At 38.5% G+C, this 15293-nt stretch overlaps 1 protein-coding gene across 2 annotated transcripts in view; it reads left to right on the forward strand.

Annotated features, from left to right (window-relative positions):
• The window catches only part of DNAI7 (dynein axonemal intermediate chain 7), a 53251-nt gene that overhangs the window by 32182 nt on the left and 5776 nt on the right, over positions 1-15293 (forward strand). For both annotated transcript variants that reach the window (XM_080356063.1, XM_080356064.1), the window contains 8 exons: positions 452-533; positions 1771-1862; positions 3114-3215; positions 6361-6498; positions 8368-8514; positions 10488-10591; positions 11991-12270; positions 13825-13930. In XM_080356063.1, coding sequence (XP_080212189.1) covers positions 452-533; positions 1771-1862; positions 3114-3215; positions 6361-6498; positions 8368-8514; positions 10488-10591; positions 11991-12270; positions 13825-13930 — 1051 coding nt within the window. The remainder of the gene's footprint in view (positions 1-451; positions 534-1770; positions 1863-3113; positions 3216-6360; positions 6499-8367; positions 8515-10487; positions 10592-11990; positions 12271-13824; positions 13931-15293) is intronic.

Consider the following 15293-nt stretch of genomic DNA (forward strand, 5'->3'; position numbering starts at 1 on the left):
AGTTGTGGTTAGAATTTTACAACAAAAAAGAGAACTCTCTTTTAGTTGTCTTGCGTATTAGATGCTTCTAAACGCCAGACTTGCCTATATCCCAAAATACATTTCCCAGTATTTCCTAAAATGTTTGAAGTTCTAACATCTACTTACTTATCAGGTCCACCTTTTATTCAATTTCTACATTAAAACAAGACATTTTAATATTGTTCTGTTGTGGCAGTGTTCAGGAATGTCTACCATAGAATAATGTATTAATTGTGAGAGCATATATTGCATCATGAAAAAGAGAAAAAAAAGTTGAGCCCAAGATGTGGGTTGCTGTTCTGGAGGCTTCATTGTCTAACATTTTAATTCAGGGATCACGTTAGAAGGGCAGAGTTATAGAGGACAAATACCTCCCAAAATATGTTCAAATAATATTGACACTCTTTTTCTTTTTATTGCAAACATTAAGTCTGGTGGCAAAAATAAAGTTAGTAAAGCCGAACAACTGAGATTACAGAAAGAAGAAGAAGAAAGGAGGCTGAAAGAGGAAGGTACTGTGTACTTCATTTATAGAGATTATGACGGCAAAAATCACTTATTTTAAATAAATGGACAGAAAGCAATTTCCTAAACTGTATGTGGATCAATATCTATCTCTATCTCACGAACACAGGTGATTCCTCCTTCTTTTCTTGTGTGGGCCAAATTCTGTGTTACTTGTTACTGGAAGTCACTTTCCTATCGGAACCATACTCTTTTCTCCAGTTATTTCTACTGTGATTAGGAACTTGGGAAGGAGGATGACGTCTTCTGCCTCTACTGACTGACTGATTCTCCACTCACTTCTTCAAGGTCTTTCTATTGTAGATCCCTGTAGCCCTTAAAGTGAAATCCCAGTTGTGTGATTTGACCTGTCCGCCCCATCTGAACGTGTCTGCTTTGGAGTTTTAGTGTCACAATCCATACCCCTGTCTGAACAACAGATCCATCACTCCTGCTTCCCTTTCTACCCTTAATCCAGCCTGGTGGGGGCTTGGGTTTGCTATGACTGCTAGTTATAGTAAGCGACTGCTAATCACTAGTAATCTCGGTGGCGGGGAGTCACGGCTCAGGGGGGTACAGGCAGATTTGGGAGCTGCCGTTGCTCCTGCCTCTGTGCAACACAGATAAATTTGAAGTGATTTGCACATAGGCAGTGACATTCATGCCACTGTTTGAGAACATCAGGATTGATGCATAGGCTGTACTAGTTTAGGCTTAGAGGTTGGAATCTATTTTAGTTTTCACACCATCTCTAATTTTCTAGTCCCTATGGCAGCAAAGAAAAACTAAAACCGGGATCAGAAGTCGCTGATCCTGAAGAGGATTTCAACAAATAGCAGTAAGATTGAAGTTGTAGGAAACCAAAGGCTGTAGGAAAGGAGAAGAGTCACTTTGAGCTGAACCATTCAGATAGTTTTACCCTTGAGTCCGGATTAAGAAACTGGGTCCATTGAAGCTGTAGATAAGAGTGTGTTCCTGCTGCCATTTCTGAGGGGAAGAAGAGGGCTTTCTGCTCCTTGTCTCCACTTGTGTTGTCAGAGACTGATGTGGTAGCACCACAGTGTGTTTTAGTACTATGATTTAAATTAATTCAGCTCATTTGGAAGATTTCTGCACAATATAATACACACATCCATGCTGTTCATTATTGTGGTTGTCTTGTCATTACATCTAATTAAAAAAAGGTTTGTCTGGTTTTATTAAGCAAAATATAACTGTGCTCTTGATATATTTCCCAATCTTCAGAGGAAGCTCAAATTCAAGCACAACAAGAAGAAGCAGCAAGACTTGAAAAGGAGAGAATTGAACAAGAGCTGATGAAAAAGCTTGAGGCAAAAGTTAGTTTGTACTCACTGAAAAAATCTAATCGTATTTCTAAACTTGTCACAAGGTCTGCAAAATGTTAATAATTTAGTGTGAGAATAGAAATTAATTCCCTTATGTCCTTGGTGTTGGGAACAATGTAGAGGAAATTTTCTGTCATCACTAGATTAAAATTAATAATGAAAAATCTAGCCAAGCCACTGAAAGATACTCATATAAGATCCCACAAATTGAGAAGGTCATGAGCTGGATTAATAATAAAGCATAATGCATGTAAAGCCAAGGGAAATGGTCCAGATTTCTTTTTCTATAGTATTATTTCACTAAGCAAATGTTTGGCGTAGTGTTGTTTTGATTCAGAAAAATTCCTTGAGATAGTCTTGCCTAGTTTTGATACATAAAGATGCTGCAGTTAGATACATTAGCTTTTGTAATACGTCATACTCTAGTTTGAATAAATGCCTCTTCCATTTCTACTACACTTTTGATTGGATGTATTTTTTGTGTCCCCCATAACTCCATTTGGTACAGCTGTGGCAAGAAAATTTTGGTATGGATTCTATAAGTGGTGACATGTTAGGGCAGATACATTGATTTGTGTGTGTGTGTATATGTGTGTGAATTAGAATATATATATATTTATTTTTCTGAGAAGACTGGCATTCAGAACAAAAACTGATTGGTAATATCTAATTTTTTGTGTGTTTTCAAAAAAAAAAAAAAGAAAAAAGAAAAAAAGAAGGAGATTTACTACCAAAAAAAAATTTGGTTGGTTGTTTTCACAAAAAATCCATCTTGCCTGTGCCTCTTGTTCTTCCCAGAGTATTCTCCCCCTTCACACCCTCCCCCCCTCCCCCGCCCCAAGGAGAGGAGAGGAATTTAAAATATGGAAATTATAAGGAAAAAAAATAATAATCTTGCAAACATTTTCCCAACATATTCCTGCATTTTTTAGCAGCTCTCATTAGATCTAATTCCAGGATTATGATATGGAAACTATTCAAGTGAGAGGTAACAATCATATGACATGATAAGTTTATCATATGACTCAGCAGCTAATGTGATGACAATAGCATACTGCAAACTACTGCAGTCTTCTCAATTAAATGTTTCATAAAAACCCAACATTATCAGTGTTTGGATTTGTTTAAACGACAACTTGTTCAAATATCCCAATTCTTTTGGTTTTTTTTCTTTCATGTAATATAATTGTAAGACGTAAACCAAATATTTAACTCCTCTGTTTGATATATAAATTTTAATAGGATCAGGAACGAAGGGAGTCTGAACTAGCAGAACTGCATTCACTGGAACAGAAATTTTTGTCTGCACAGCAGTGGAAAAGAGATTACAGAGCATACGCAAAGGTAAGCTTTCTTTCAAAAACCTGCCCACTGTCATAGAGGTTTGACAATGGACAGAGTTTAGGCTATGTCTCCATTACAGGATCCAGAAGTTTCCATTTGTTGAATTTAGGTGTGTGCTAGGACTGCATTTCAAGTTCCATCTCAAGGTAGTGACTGGCCATGCTTGCTCTCTTCTGTCTTCTATACTTTGGTGTACTCAGAAAAGAAACGTGGGCAAACAAGAGCCTGTTTTGTTCATTCTGCTTTTTAACATTCCACAAAAAAAGCTCTGCCAGGGCTTAAAAATAGTTCTGTAGAATTGGAGACAATTGACAACATTTGTTCCAGTGGTTCCTGGGTATCACAGGTCATCATTTGTAGAGACGCTGGCCAAAACTTTGAAGGACATGGCACAAATCTAGGTCAGATACCAGGATTGGAGATATATGAAAATGCGACCAAGAGTTCAAAACTGCAGTTCAAAGTGACCTACATGGTGGCTGAATCATCACCCGATAGTACTATGTACCTGTAAAGTTAAATTTTAAATAGTAAGGTATGGAAGTCCACTAGTAGAACATTTCAGTCTCGTAAATCCATCTTGCAGAAACATTCAGCAACAGTCTGATATGAGATTGGGTCAGTTTGGTTCCAGGTAAGGTGAAAGAGACTTGACGACACAAGGAGTTTATCTTTATCTTGTATATTGCTTCATCATTTATAAAGCCTCTGCAGAGCAAATTTAGAATCATAGGATAAATCACATTAGAAGGGACTTCTGAAATTTATGTACTTTAACCTCATGCACAAAGCAGGGCAAGCTCTGTAGTTAGATGAAAGTGCTCAGTTGGGTTTTGAAAATTTCTAAGGGTGAGGATACCACAGTATCTCCAAGCAACCTTTTCGAGTGCTTTACTGCTCTCACTTTAACATTTTTTCTTTAAAAGCAGTTGGCATTTCCCTTGTTACAGCTTGTGATCATTGCCTAACTGCCATGACACACCATCTTTGTGCACCTCTGAGAAACATTTGCCTCTTCTTTTTCTCTATAACTCCTCTCTAAGTACTGGTAGATTGCATTTATTAGTCCTCTCCAGACTAACAGAGCTCAGCCTTTTCTCATGTGTCATTTTCCCCAGTACCCTGGAGAACAGGAGGCTGAGGGGAGACCTTATCACTGTCTACAAGTCCCTGAAAGGAGATTGTAGCACGGAGGGTTTTGGTCTCTTCTCCCAAGTAGCAAGTGATAGGATGAGAGTAAATGGCCTCAAGTTGTGCCAGGGGAGGTTCAGATTGGATATTAGGAAACATTTATTCATGGAAGGGGTTGTGAAGCACTGGAACAGGCTGCCCAGGGAAGTGGTGAAGTCACCATCCCTGGAGGTGTTTAAAAGACATTTAGATGAGGCTCTTAGGGACATGGTTTAGTGCTAGAGTTAGGTTAGGTTATGGTTGGACTCTTCCAACCAAAATGATTCTATTACTCTGTGATTCTAACCATCTTAACGTCCCTCCTCTGGATGCTCCAGTGCACCACTCTTGTGCTGAGGGGCACAAAACCAGGTGCTACAATTCAGACGTGGCCTCAGGAGCCCCACAGAGGGAGCAGCCCTGGGCTGGCAGGTCATTGTCTCCCTGGTGCAGCCCGGTGTGCCCTTAGCCTCCCTTGTCACAGGGGTGCAGCGTGGTTATTTCACAGTCGCATCTTGACACCCTTGGGTGATTTTTATTACCTTTTCAGTTGATGACGAACTCTGATTTTATTATATTGTTGTTGTGAACAAGAGAATCACTTGCTCATTTTGAAAGGGGACAGTTGTTGTTTATGGATGTTTCAGAAGAGTATTTCTTGGAAGGAGGAACAGAATATTTTTTTTGTTTTCAAGACTAATGACAAAATAGAACTATTATTTTTAAAATAAATCTTCAAATAAAATACAGGTAGATTATGGGAAATACCAGAGTTTGTATTAGTCTGTTGTTAGGAAGATTTAGGGCAAAAGAAATATATGATACCAAATGCTGAGTTTCCATGTTCATTTCTGAACAAATTCAGTTCAGATTAACATATACATTTACAAATTATCCTGAAATTGATCCTTTTTCTCAAAGAACAGGTGCTGTTGTTTTTAAGAAAGGTGAAACTGAAGCTCTCTTTTAAATGCAAAGATGTTAAAAAAGGAAAACAGATGTGTTAGCTATTGAAGATTGATCAATCTTTTATACAGGAATTTCCAGTGACCTGAGTGCTCACCTATTACTGCGTTTTTTGAAATCAGTGTAGATGGTTATGGAAGTGGTTGGGAATGCAATTATACAAGCACTTTGCTTTTTTGCTTTAAAAGATCTGGTTTACATTGTAATGCAATCCTTAGTAACATTGTGTTATTAATCTTCACAGTAAACAGGGAAGCAATGTTTCCTTAATATCCTACTAGAGGGATGAAAAAAATAACATTTTATATGATAAATTGATCCCATAAACCAATGCTAGACTCAAGTTCAGTGTTGTGTGTTTAGCCTGTCGCTGATTTTTTTTTCTTTCCCCACCTATAGGAATGACCAATAACCTATATGAAAATGAAATTATTAAATAAAAGGATATATAAGATTTCACATTCCCACCAGAGGTTTCTGTAACAGTTGAATTGTGCCAGTGAGGAGAAGGAAATCTCCTTCAGAGGCAGAGAAAGGAGGAATAAACGTGTTGGAGTAGAAGGCTCTTAGGCAGCTTTATTGCCAGTGTAGAAATTTTCAGTTTTGTTGGCAGTATCTGGTTTGAAAACCATCTGCCTCTTCCATCTGCACTGGTTCCTCATTTATGGTCTCAGTCATTTACTCCTTCAGCTCTACATTTGTGGCAGGTACTGAATTCATTGCTTTTGTAGACATGTAAGCTCTACCTTGCAGAACAGAAACCTCTGATAAATGAATACGTATAAACAGCAAATGTTAGGTTCAGCAGAAGTATCTTAACACATTAATATCAAAGTAAACCATTTTTTTTTCAGGCATAATGATAAGCCAGGTGGTATTACAGTCCTGTTTAGATGTAGGTGTGAATGTATCCATGTATTTGTCTTTCCAAATCCACATTTTTCTTGTAATAATGATGGTCATTTGTGCCATATACCTGTATCTGCTTTTCTTTGAACATTTTCTGTAGTGGGAGCATTACCTCAGTTGTGATGGAAATCCTGACCCAACTGTACTGCAGGAAATAAATACTTTCATGAGCTTATGGCGTGATGATCAAAATGAGGACATTCAACTTGTGATGAAGAAGGGGGAACAGGTACTACATGTAAGTGTTAAAATGGTATTTTTCAATTTAAGCTTACCAAAATGTATCCTTAATGCCTTCCCCCCCCTTTTTTTTTGTGGCCAAGTGACTGAAATTTGCCATAACCTTCAAAACACAGAAGTTTTTCTTCAGTTTTTACTTTATTTTTTTTTTTTTTTTAAATTAGGGATTTATTGTTAACTCTAAAGAAGATTACTATTGACTTTAAATATGCAGTGCGTTTAAGGGATTTGTGGGTAATGATTCTGCACTGAGCTCTATTAATAGTATTCCAACATCCATCATCCCTGATATGTACATTTTAAAGAGTCTTGAGCCAGAACATATGAGCTCTTGTCATATATAGATGCTCCAGTGGACAACAGCTTTATGGTGGAACACTTGCAGCCAGTAAAAGGTCACATAAGAGCAGGAGTTCCCAAAATGCAATCTACCAATCATTGATGGTAATGATTGTTAAGCAATTTTAAGCAACTTGTGGCTGCTCTGTAAATTTAGCATTTTCACTTTTGCTAACTTTATAGTGTTTTTCAGGAAGTTAAGTTGGGGTCTTTCAGAAACTGGAGGTGAAAGTCACACGTGTAATACAAATGTCATTGGGCTGCTTTGGTTCTGAGTGTTACATTTCCTATCTTGCAACGCTTGCTGGGTGCTGCAATTTTCACCTTCCACACGCTGCCTTTTTCTGAGCCAGCAGGGACCATGCTAGCCCTTACCAAGAGTTTCAACAGATATCTCCTCCCTTGATCTTCTGTGCCACAACCCGAGCAAAAAGCCCACTTCTGCTCCTTCTCGCCACTCTTCTCCCCGCTGTCACGTCTTTTCCTCCACCCCACTGTGTTTCCCATCCAACACTGATGCAGTTACAGCTCCTGCAGGTCCTGCAAACTTCTACTGCCTTGCACTGTACTTTCAGAAGGGTATTACATAGTACTAGAAGAGAAGCATTTTTGTTTCCACCCTACTGGAAACGCAAGGTGATGCCAGATTGTCTGTCTTCTCTGGTTCTAAAACACTTGAGCGTTTCTTTCCCGTTCTACACATTTTTAGAGGAAACTGTGAAACACTCTGAACGGTGAGATCATGTAGCTCAGCAGTTTGGGGCTGACTGTCAAGGCAGGCTGTGTTCAGTCATAGTGATGGTTCTGCTGCGGCTTTGCTGCATCTTTAATGAGCAGTAGCACTGCAATTCCAAAAGATTAAGAGGAAGGAGGGTCTGGCAAGTCTGGAAGGGAGGCATAAATATAATCTGGTCTTCCCTTCATTTCAGTGTTACAGGTCACTTTCGCCAGCTAGGAATCTTTTGTGTTCTATACAAGCATTTAGATGTTAAGATATTAGCAGGTAGTGGAAGACAACAATGTTATGACAGAGTTCCAAACTTCATGCTGAGGTTTGTTCTGAGAATTAAAATGTAATTGCTGTATGTCTTTCTGTTTTTTTAAAGGTTTTATAGTTGAGATTATTGCTATAGAAAATATGGTTCCAAAAGGAAACTCAAAACTTTTCATTAAAACTAATTTTTGACCAAAAAGTTTCCTCATATGACCAGTCTGGTTCAATAAATTATCTATTCTGTAAGCTAAGATTTCACAACCCACAAGTTAAGGAATGAAGGAGTTGGACTAGAGGAATGAAGGAAGGCAGACTTGGCCCTGGCATTTCCAGCACTTTGCATGGTTGACTGTCTATCTGATAATGCCATCTTAGCACAATTTCTAGAGATAGAATGAAAAATATTGTTTTCACAACTAAGATATGTTTAGGTACAAAGGAAGCAAGTTGGCCTAATTTTTTATAATAGAACACACAGCATATTAAGACTGGTATTAAAACAGATATACTTTTCCCACATGTAATGTCTTCTAGTTAATAGAGAAGTTGCAGTTTCTTTTATTGGACACACCACCAAATGAGATAACAGAGAAAGAAACAGTCCAGTACCAGGAATCTATTCTGGAATTGCAGAATCTGCTGCATCAGAAGTACAATGGAGCTACAGACCACCTGCTTAAAGTAAGATTTACTTTGAAATGGTAATATGCACAATGCACATAAGATTAACTACAAGTTTCTTGTTGTGGTGGTTGTTTTTGTTTGTTGTTAAATTGTCACAGTTTAGTATTGGAGCTTCCAGATTTAGCATTTGAGTTTCCACATAATGTGCATAATAGATACCAGACTTGTAATTCTTCAAAATCCTTGAAAATCTTAGCTTTACAGTGGAAATTCCTATCATTAAGTCATTTAAGATTAAATTATTGTGAAACTTTGTGAGATTTGGACATGTTGAATACAAGGGGTGCTGGATGAAATTTGTTTCCTATTTTGTCTTAGTGATTTAAATTAAAGCTATTTGACTGTACAAAAGGTTGCAAATGTGAAAAGCAGGTAATAAGGTTAGATTGTACACATTTTTTAATATAAGTTCATATGACTAAAATATTTTTCAAACTAAGATCTTGGAAGAGTAAAGAGTATTTAAAAACAAAAATGAAAATGTGCTTGGGAATCCATTTTCTGGGGTGCATGTATAGGTAGTGATCTTGTTTGCTCTTTTAGGTATATTAATCATATAGGAAGTATGTGTACCAAAATAATATTGCTAGAAAAAGGAGGAAAAAAAAAGGGAAAAGAGTAAAGGAAATCACAGAATGGTAGGGGTTGGAAGGGACCTCTGGAGGTCATCCAGTCCAACCCACCCGCTAAAGCAGGTTCACGTAGAGCAGATGGCACAGGAATGTGTCCAGGTGGGTTTGGAATGTCTCCAGAGAAGGAGACTCCACAACCTCTCTGGGCAGCCTGTTCCAGTGCTTTGGCACCCTCAAAGTAGAGAAGTTTTTTCTCATATTCAGACAGAACCTCCTGTGCGTCAGTCTGTGCCCATTGCCCCTCATCCTGTCATTGGGCACCTCTGAAAGGAGTCCAGTCCCATCCTCTTGACATCTGCCCTTGAGATATTTGTAAGGTCTCCTCTCAGCCTTCTCTTCTCCAGACTGAACAGACCCACCTCTCTCAGTCTTTCCTCATAAGAAAGATGATCCAGACCCCTAATCATCTTCGTGGCCTGCCGCTGACTCCCTCCAGTAATTCCTTGCCCTTCCTAAACTGGGGAGCCCAGAACTGGACCCAGTACTTCACATGGGGCCTCACCAGGGCAGAGTAGAGGGGGACGATAACCTCCCTTGACCTGCTGGTCACACTCTTCCTAATGCACCTCAGAACACCACTGGCCTTCTTGGCCACAAGGGCACATTGCTGGCTCATGGTCAACTTGTTGTCCACCATGTTCTTCTCTGCAGAGCTGCTTTCCAGCAGGTCAGCCCCTAACCTGTACTGGTACCTGGGGTTATTCCTCCCCAGGTAAGGGACCCTACACTTGCTCTTGTTGAACTTCATTAGGTTCTTCTCCACCCAGTCCTCCAGCCTGTCCAGGTTGTGAACTGGTTTTATGTTCATAATCAAAACCCTCTGCAAATTAAAAAAAGTTAAATTCTTTATTGTCTTTACTGAGTTTAGGATTAAACTCTCCTAATGTAATTATAATATCACAAGTTTTATATTGACAAAAATATAAAACAATTCGTGCAGTGACTGTGGGATAGGAGTGCATTGTTGCTCATTAAATGTTTGGTTGGTTGGTTGGTTTTTTTGCTTGTCCTGAGAAGTATTTTTGAAGGCAATGATGAAGGGAGATACAGGCAGTACCACTGAAGGGGATAATGTAAGGTTCCATATCTGTCAGTATTTGACTGACAGAATTGATGAAGTCAGAGGAAGAAAAAGAGCATAGTTCAAATTTTAACAGAGAGATTAGAGTTTATGACTGTAATGTTTTAGTATATAAATACTACATATCTGAGCTTGCATTTTTATTCCCATATGTCTATTTTTTTTAATTTATTCAAGCATAAATGTAAGTACATCAAAGTTATATCAATAAGAAGAAAGCATGATTGAATCTATAATCTATGCTTTTTCCTTTGTAGTCAGGTAATATGCACGAAGATGCTGACTCCGGAAATATGCAGGCAGTCATAAAGGATAAAAATGTTACTTTATGTATTTGGGCCAATCTGAAGAAGAAAGTAAGGTACAGCATACTGAAATTCTTAACTTGGCATGAGGCCTGGCCTTGTCTACCCAAGTCAAGTAAACACCAAGGACCAGTTTCTTGTAATCTCTTTCATGTTGAATAGCATTTGTTCTACAGACTCCCAAGTGATGGATTCATACCACCCTGTTTCTAAGGAAGGTACTGGTTACATCAGAGTTTTGTTAAAGAAATGGAAGTGGTTTACATATGTATATACATATAAATATATATTTCTAATTTGTTTCTTAAAATGCTAGTATAGAACTCTGTTACTGTGAGAGCAATTTTTAAAGGAAAGCAATATTTCTTGCTGATACACGTTAAATAGTTTCTAAGCTGTTACAGTTGCTTGCAAAGTGGTGAATGATGCTTTGGGCTCAGTTCTTTGTTACGCAGAAGAATCTAGAGCCTGAGATGGAAATATCCTCCAGTGTTGGTTCTGAATCTAAGGGTTTTTTAATTAGATTACCATTTAACTGATATATTTTTCAAAACAAGATTTATGAGCAGACTTCCTTCTCCTGTTTTATGAATATGAGGAATAAATAGGTAAAAGGACTTTGCCTTGTCTAAGGACCTGTTGCTGTGGGCTCTGCAAAGATCAGTAGAAGGCTGGGTCCTGAGCAGTGTCAGACTGACCTGCAGGAAGAGCCATTTGGGTTAGTGTTAAAGCCTTTTGGTCAGCTTAGAGATGCACTTAAAGTTTTCAACCAAGATTAAAAAAAATAAATTATGTTTTCCTAGAAGATTTTTAGAACTTGTGACCAGCTGATCTTATCCAGAAATAAGTATTATATGAATTGTTCTGGTCTGGGCTGAACAGGAATTGCAATGATCGAGAAACTTCTGTATCTGATAAGAGAATGCAAGTTCACAAGTTAGATACCTGATTTGATGCAAGTTGGTGTGCTGCTGTTAGCCTGTTTCCTGCACTGTCACAAGGATCAGTGGCTGTGTAATACCGTTGTTTATAAAAATTACCTTCACATCTGTGTATCGCTTTGGGTTTCGTGTGGAAGATGCTGAGACTGATGTAACACAGGCAGCCAGTGACTTCACATATGTAGGATTTGTCCATGAAATTAGTCTGTTTTACCAGGAATGTACTGTGTAGAAGAGCTGCTGTCTGGTTCTGCCTCATTGTCATCCTATCAGGACTGTTATTTTTGTAGCTCCCGATCCCCTTAATGCAGTTACAGCTTTTCTGGAGGAGCTTACAGACAGCTGTCAGTACAGGACAGGAGGCATATTTTGATATCCCACTCTGTTTCCTAGTCTGTGCCATGCAACAAAAGAGAATTTAGGTGACTTTTTGATTTGAATGCTTATGAAGAAATATAAAATAAGTGCTGCAAGTCTTACTAAGGAATATTATTTTTTCAACTGTTGTTTACAGGTTCAAAAATCACGTGTTTTATGATGCAAAGCATGGATTTGATCTTTCAAAGTCACTGGCTGTGAACAGTGTTGCTGTTCGTATATTGCATACTCACTATGATCATGTATCTCCACTTTGGCTGCAGTGTCAGAGTGTGCCCAAATTGGAAGTCTTAGATAGCCAAGAGTTAACTCAGCATTCAAAAGACAATGTCGAAGAACCAGAAGAAGAGGAAAAGAAAGACAAAGAAGAGCCCAACCTGCCTGCTGAAGGAGAAATGTGTTCTGATAGGAGAAAGGTAGGTAAGAAACCTCACCAAAGGATGTTCCACATTGCTGTTGTTACTCAGGGCTCACTCGCAGTGTAGCAGCTTCTAAACGTGTCCTGAGAGTGCCACGTTCTTAAACGTTTTATACAAGAAGGCAACTTGTGTTAATAGCGTGTCATAGATCTTCTCAAGGGAACGGAAAGATGGATGACCACAGATTGTGGTACAGAAGGTAGAAAGGGAAGTTTGGCCAGGGTATGATAATTGCTGTGCAGCTGGTATGCATGAGTTGGCATTTGATTGGCAGTTTAAGAGGAGGAACAAGCCATGACGAATGTCAGATACTGTTGTAAGATATTCCCATAAATCTGTGACAGATGTCCAAATGAATGGATTCTGCTCCTGAGAAATTGGTAGCCCTGTAGAATCACTGCAGGAGTCCAATATGAGGAAGATGAGCAGTGTGCAGAATCGAATTCAGAGTCTCGCAACATCTGTGACCTGCAGATAAAGGGCTCAGGTTCTCTATCTGCAATTTCTGCACAAATAACTGTAAAACACCATATTTTTATGCCTTCTTAATACATTTGAAGCAACATTCTTTGCCTTTTTCCTTTTCAGTCCCTGACACCTTTGTAGTGAATCAGTGCCTGAAATCTTCCACCCCCCTTTTTTTTTCATTTTTCCTTTTGTATATGACAAATCTCATCTTTTGGCAATTTTCACCTCATTTTTTCAGGCTTTCCTCAAGCTCCTCACTTCATTCCTTCTCTTTTTCTTTCCTGGGTCTTACTCTCCTTATCCAGTTTTGTGAATTTTCCTGTTCCCTCTGAAGAGTCCATGTCTTTCAGCTGCTGCATTCTCTCCTCCTGTTTGGCTCTGCCTTGAGTTCTCCCACATTTATGTGCATAAACACTTTGTTCGCTTCACCTTCTGTCCTATTTCAGGAGATGAATGTTCTCCCTGTGCACTGGCAGGCACAGCACAGGGCACAGGAGATGTCTCCACATGGATGACTCATACACCGAGCTGTGGTTTGTCTGTGCTGTGCAGTCTGCTGGGACGTGGAGGATTTAGTATCTGGGTTGGAAATTTGGCTGGAAATCAAGGGTAGTGTTTTGGAAATAGAGAAGATTATGAGAAAGGGAACAAATACCATGGGCAAGGCACAGGCTATCACTGCAAGTGGGGGTTCTGGCAGAGTTTCAGTACGGCTTTGGATTCAGCGTCAGCTTAAATTTTCTTTGTGTCACACTTTTAGCTGTAAAGTCAGCATAAACATAATTTTTGAGTGCATACACTGCTAAGAAGGTTAAGTGCTTGTATGGTACTTGCAGAGCTTGAGATGGAATTTGCTGTGGAAAAGAAGTAATTATTTTATGTTCATCTCTATGTGTCTTTAACCAAAACTCTTTTTGCTAGCTAGGTAGAAATGATTTTTCCTAAAACCTTGACCCTCTAGCAGGATCAGTGCAGATGTTACTGGAGGAATGGGACTGTACTCCTTCTCTTTAGAGGTGCTACCCTCTTCTTTATTGTGTCTGTCTCTGACTAATGGAAAAATGTCTTTTGCTTTTTGTATAGTCTGCTATCTCATTCAAAGAAAACAGCGATAGCCAAGCTGGTATAAATGAGACAACAGAGGGGGAAATTAGGAGGAAATCAGAAACCTTGGACATACCATCACAAGGTATTTGGTTAGTTTTTATGTGTAGCATTACAAAAGTACTTATGCTAAATATTTTGTTTTAAATATGGAAACATTGTGATACAGATCTCTGTGAATGTAACAAAGTTTATAAAAATATTCATGTTTTGATAACACTTGAGTTTTGTTGACATTACTTTCAATGATTGTTAAATGCAGGTAGAAAAAAAGGACAGGTAGGAAAACAGATTTTGTCCCCGCACTTATTTCAATTCATTTGTTATTTATGTTTATATTAATGTAGATCTTTATTACGTTTATGTACACTTGCGTATTTTTATGCATATGTTTATGTATGTTTATGGGTGAGACACAGAATCTTTATGAATCCTCCAGGCTGTATGGTGAGACTTGACTTCCCCAGGAAAAAATGATTCAAATGCATGTAACGGTAGACACTCGGATAGTGTAGATATTGCTGAGTATTACTTAAATGTGTGCTTTAAATGAGATACATGCAGATACACTTTGCTAAGAAAGGGCCTAATTCTAGGAACGAAAACTGCTCATCTGTACCACATAAGTTACAAATTTCTTCTCTGTTTTCATGTCCTTTGGTTTAATGAGTGAGTTTTCTTGTAGCACTGTCTTAAATAGAACAACTGCACCCTATTCAACATAGTTTAGCTAAGCTGGACAGCCTTTTCCTTGTTCTAAAAACAAACCAAAAAATGAACAAACAAACAAACAAACAAACAAACAAAACCCCAACCCACTAAACCCAAAAATCTCCACCCCACAACACTGTCTGCTGAGCACAGTCCAAGCAAGCAGCTGTCAGACTAGACCCTGAAGACAGCCCAGACAAGGTGATTTTCAAGAGAATATAAAGAACTTAGGCTTCATTAGGAGGAATTTGCTATTTTATTTCAGTAAGACTTTGAAAATTCCTGACATAGTATTAGGTGAAATGTGTGTTCACAGAAGTGTACTAATTATACCTGAGTGTCTTCAAGCTTATCTGCTTTAATAAGGAGAGAAGGCTTATGAAACTACGCTTTTGCTGGCATGCTAATGATTTGCAAAACCATTCAACCACTCTTCAGAGTAGAATTTGAAAGGACACTCAGTTACCACAAATGCAGTAAAAACAGGCAGCCAGGTGAACGAGAGGAAAAGATCAGGAATGCAACAACAGGGAAAAGAGGAAGAACTACTGCAGTTCTCTAAATTTAACTTCATTGTACCAGCCTTAAGAAGTTAATTTAGCTTGGGAGAATGAATAGTTTGGCTTAGAAGATACTTAAGTATTTTTGTATTATATTTAAAAAGCCAGTTAAAGTGCAACCTACCACTGTGGCTGGTAGTAAAATAGATTTACTTCCTGTAAATGTGCTGATTGGAA

This window comes from Nesoenas mayeri (assembly GCF_963082525.1).
Source record: "Nesoenas mayeri genome assembly, chromosome: 1".
NCBI lineage: Eukaryota > Metazoa > Chordata > Aves > Columbiformes > Columbidae > Nesoenas > Nesoenas mayeri.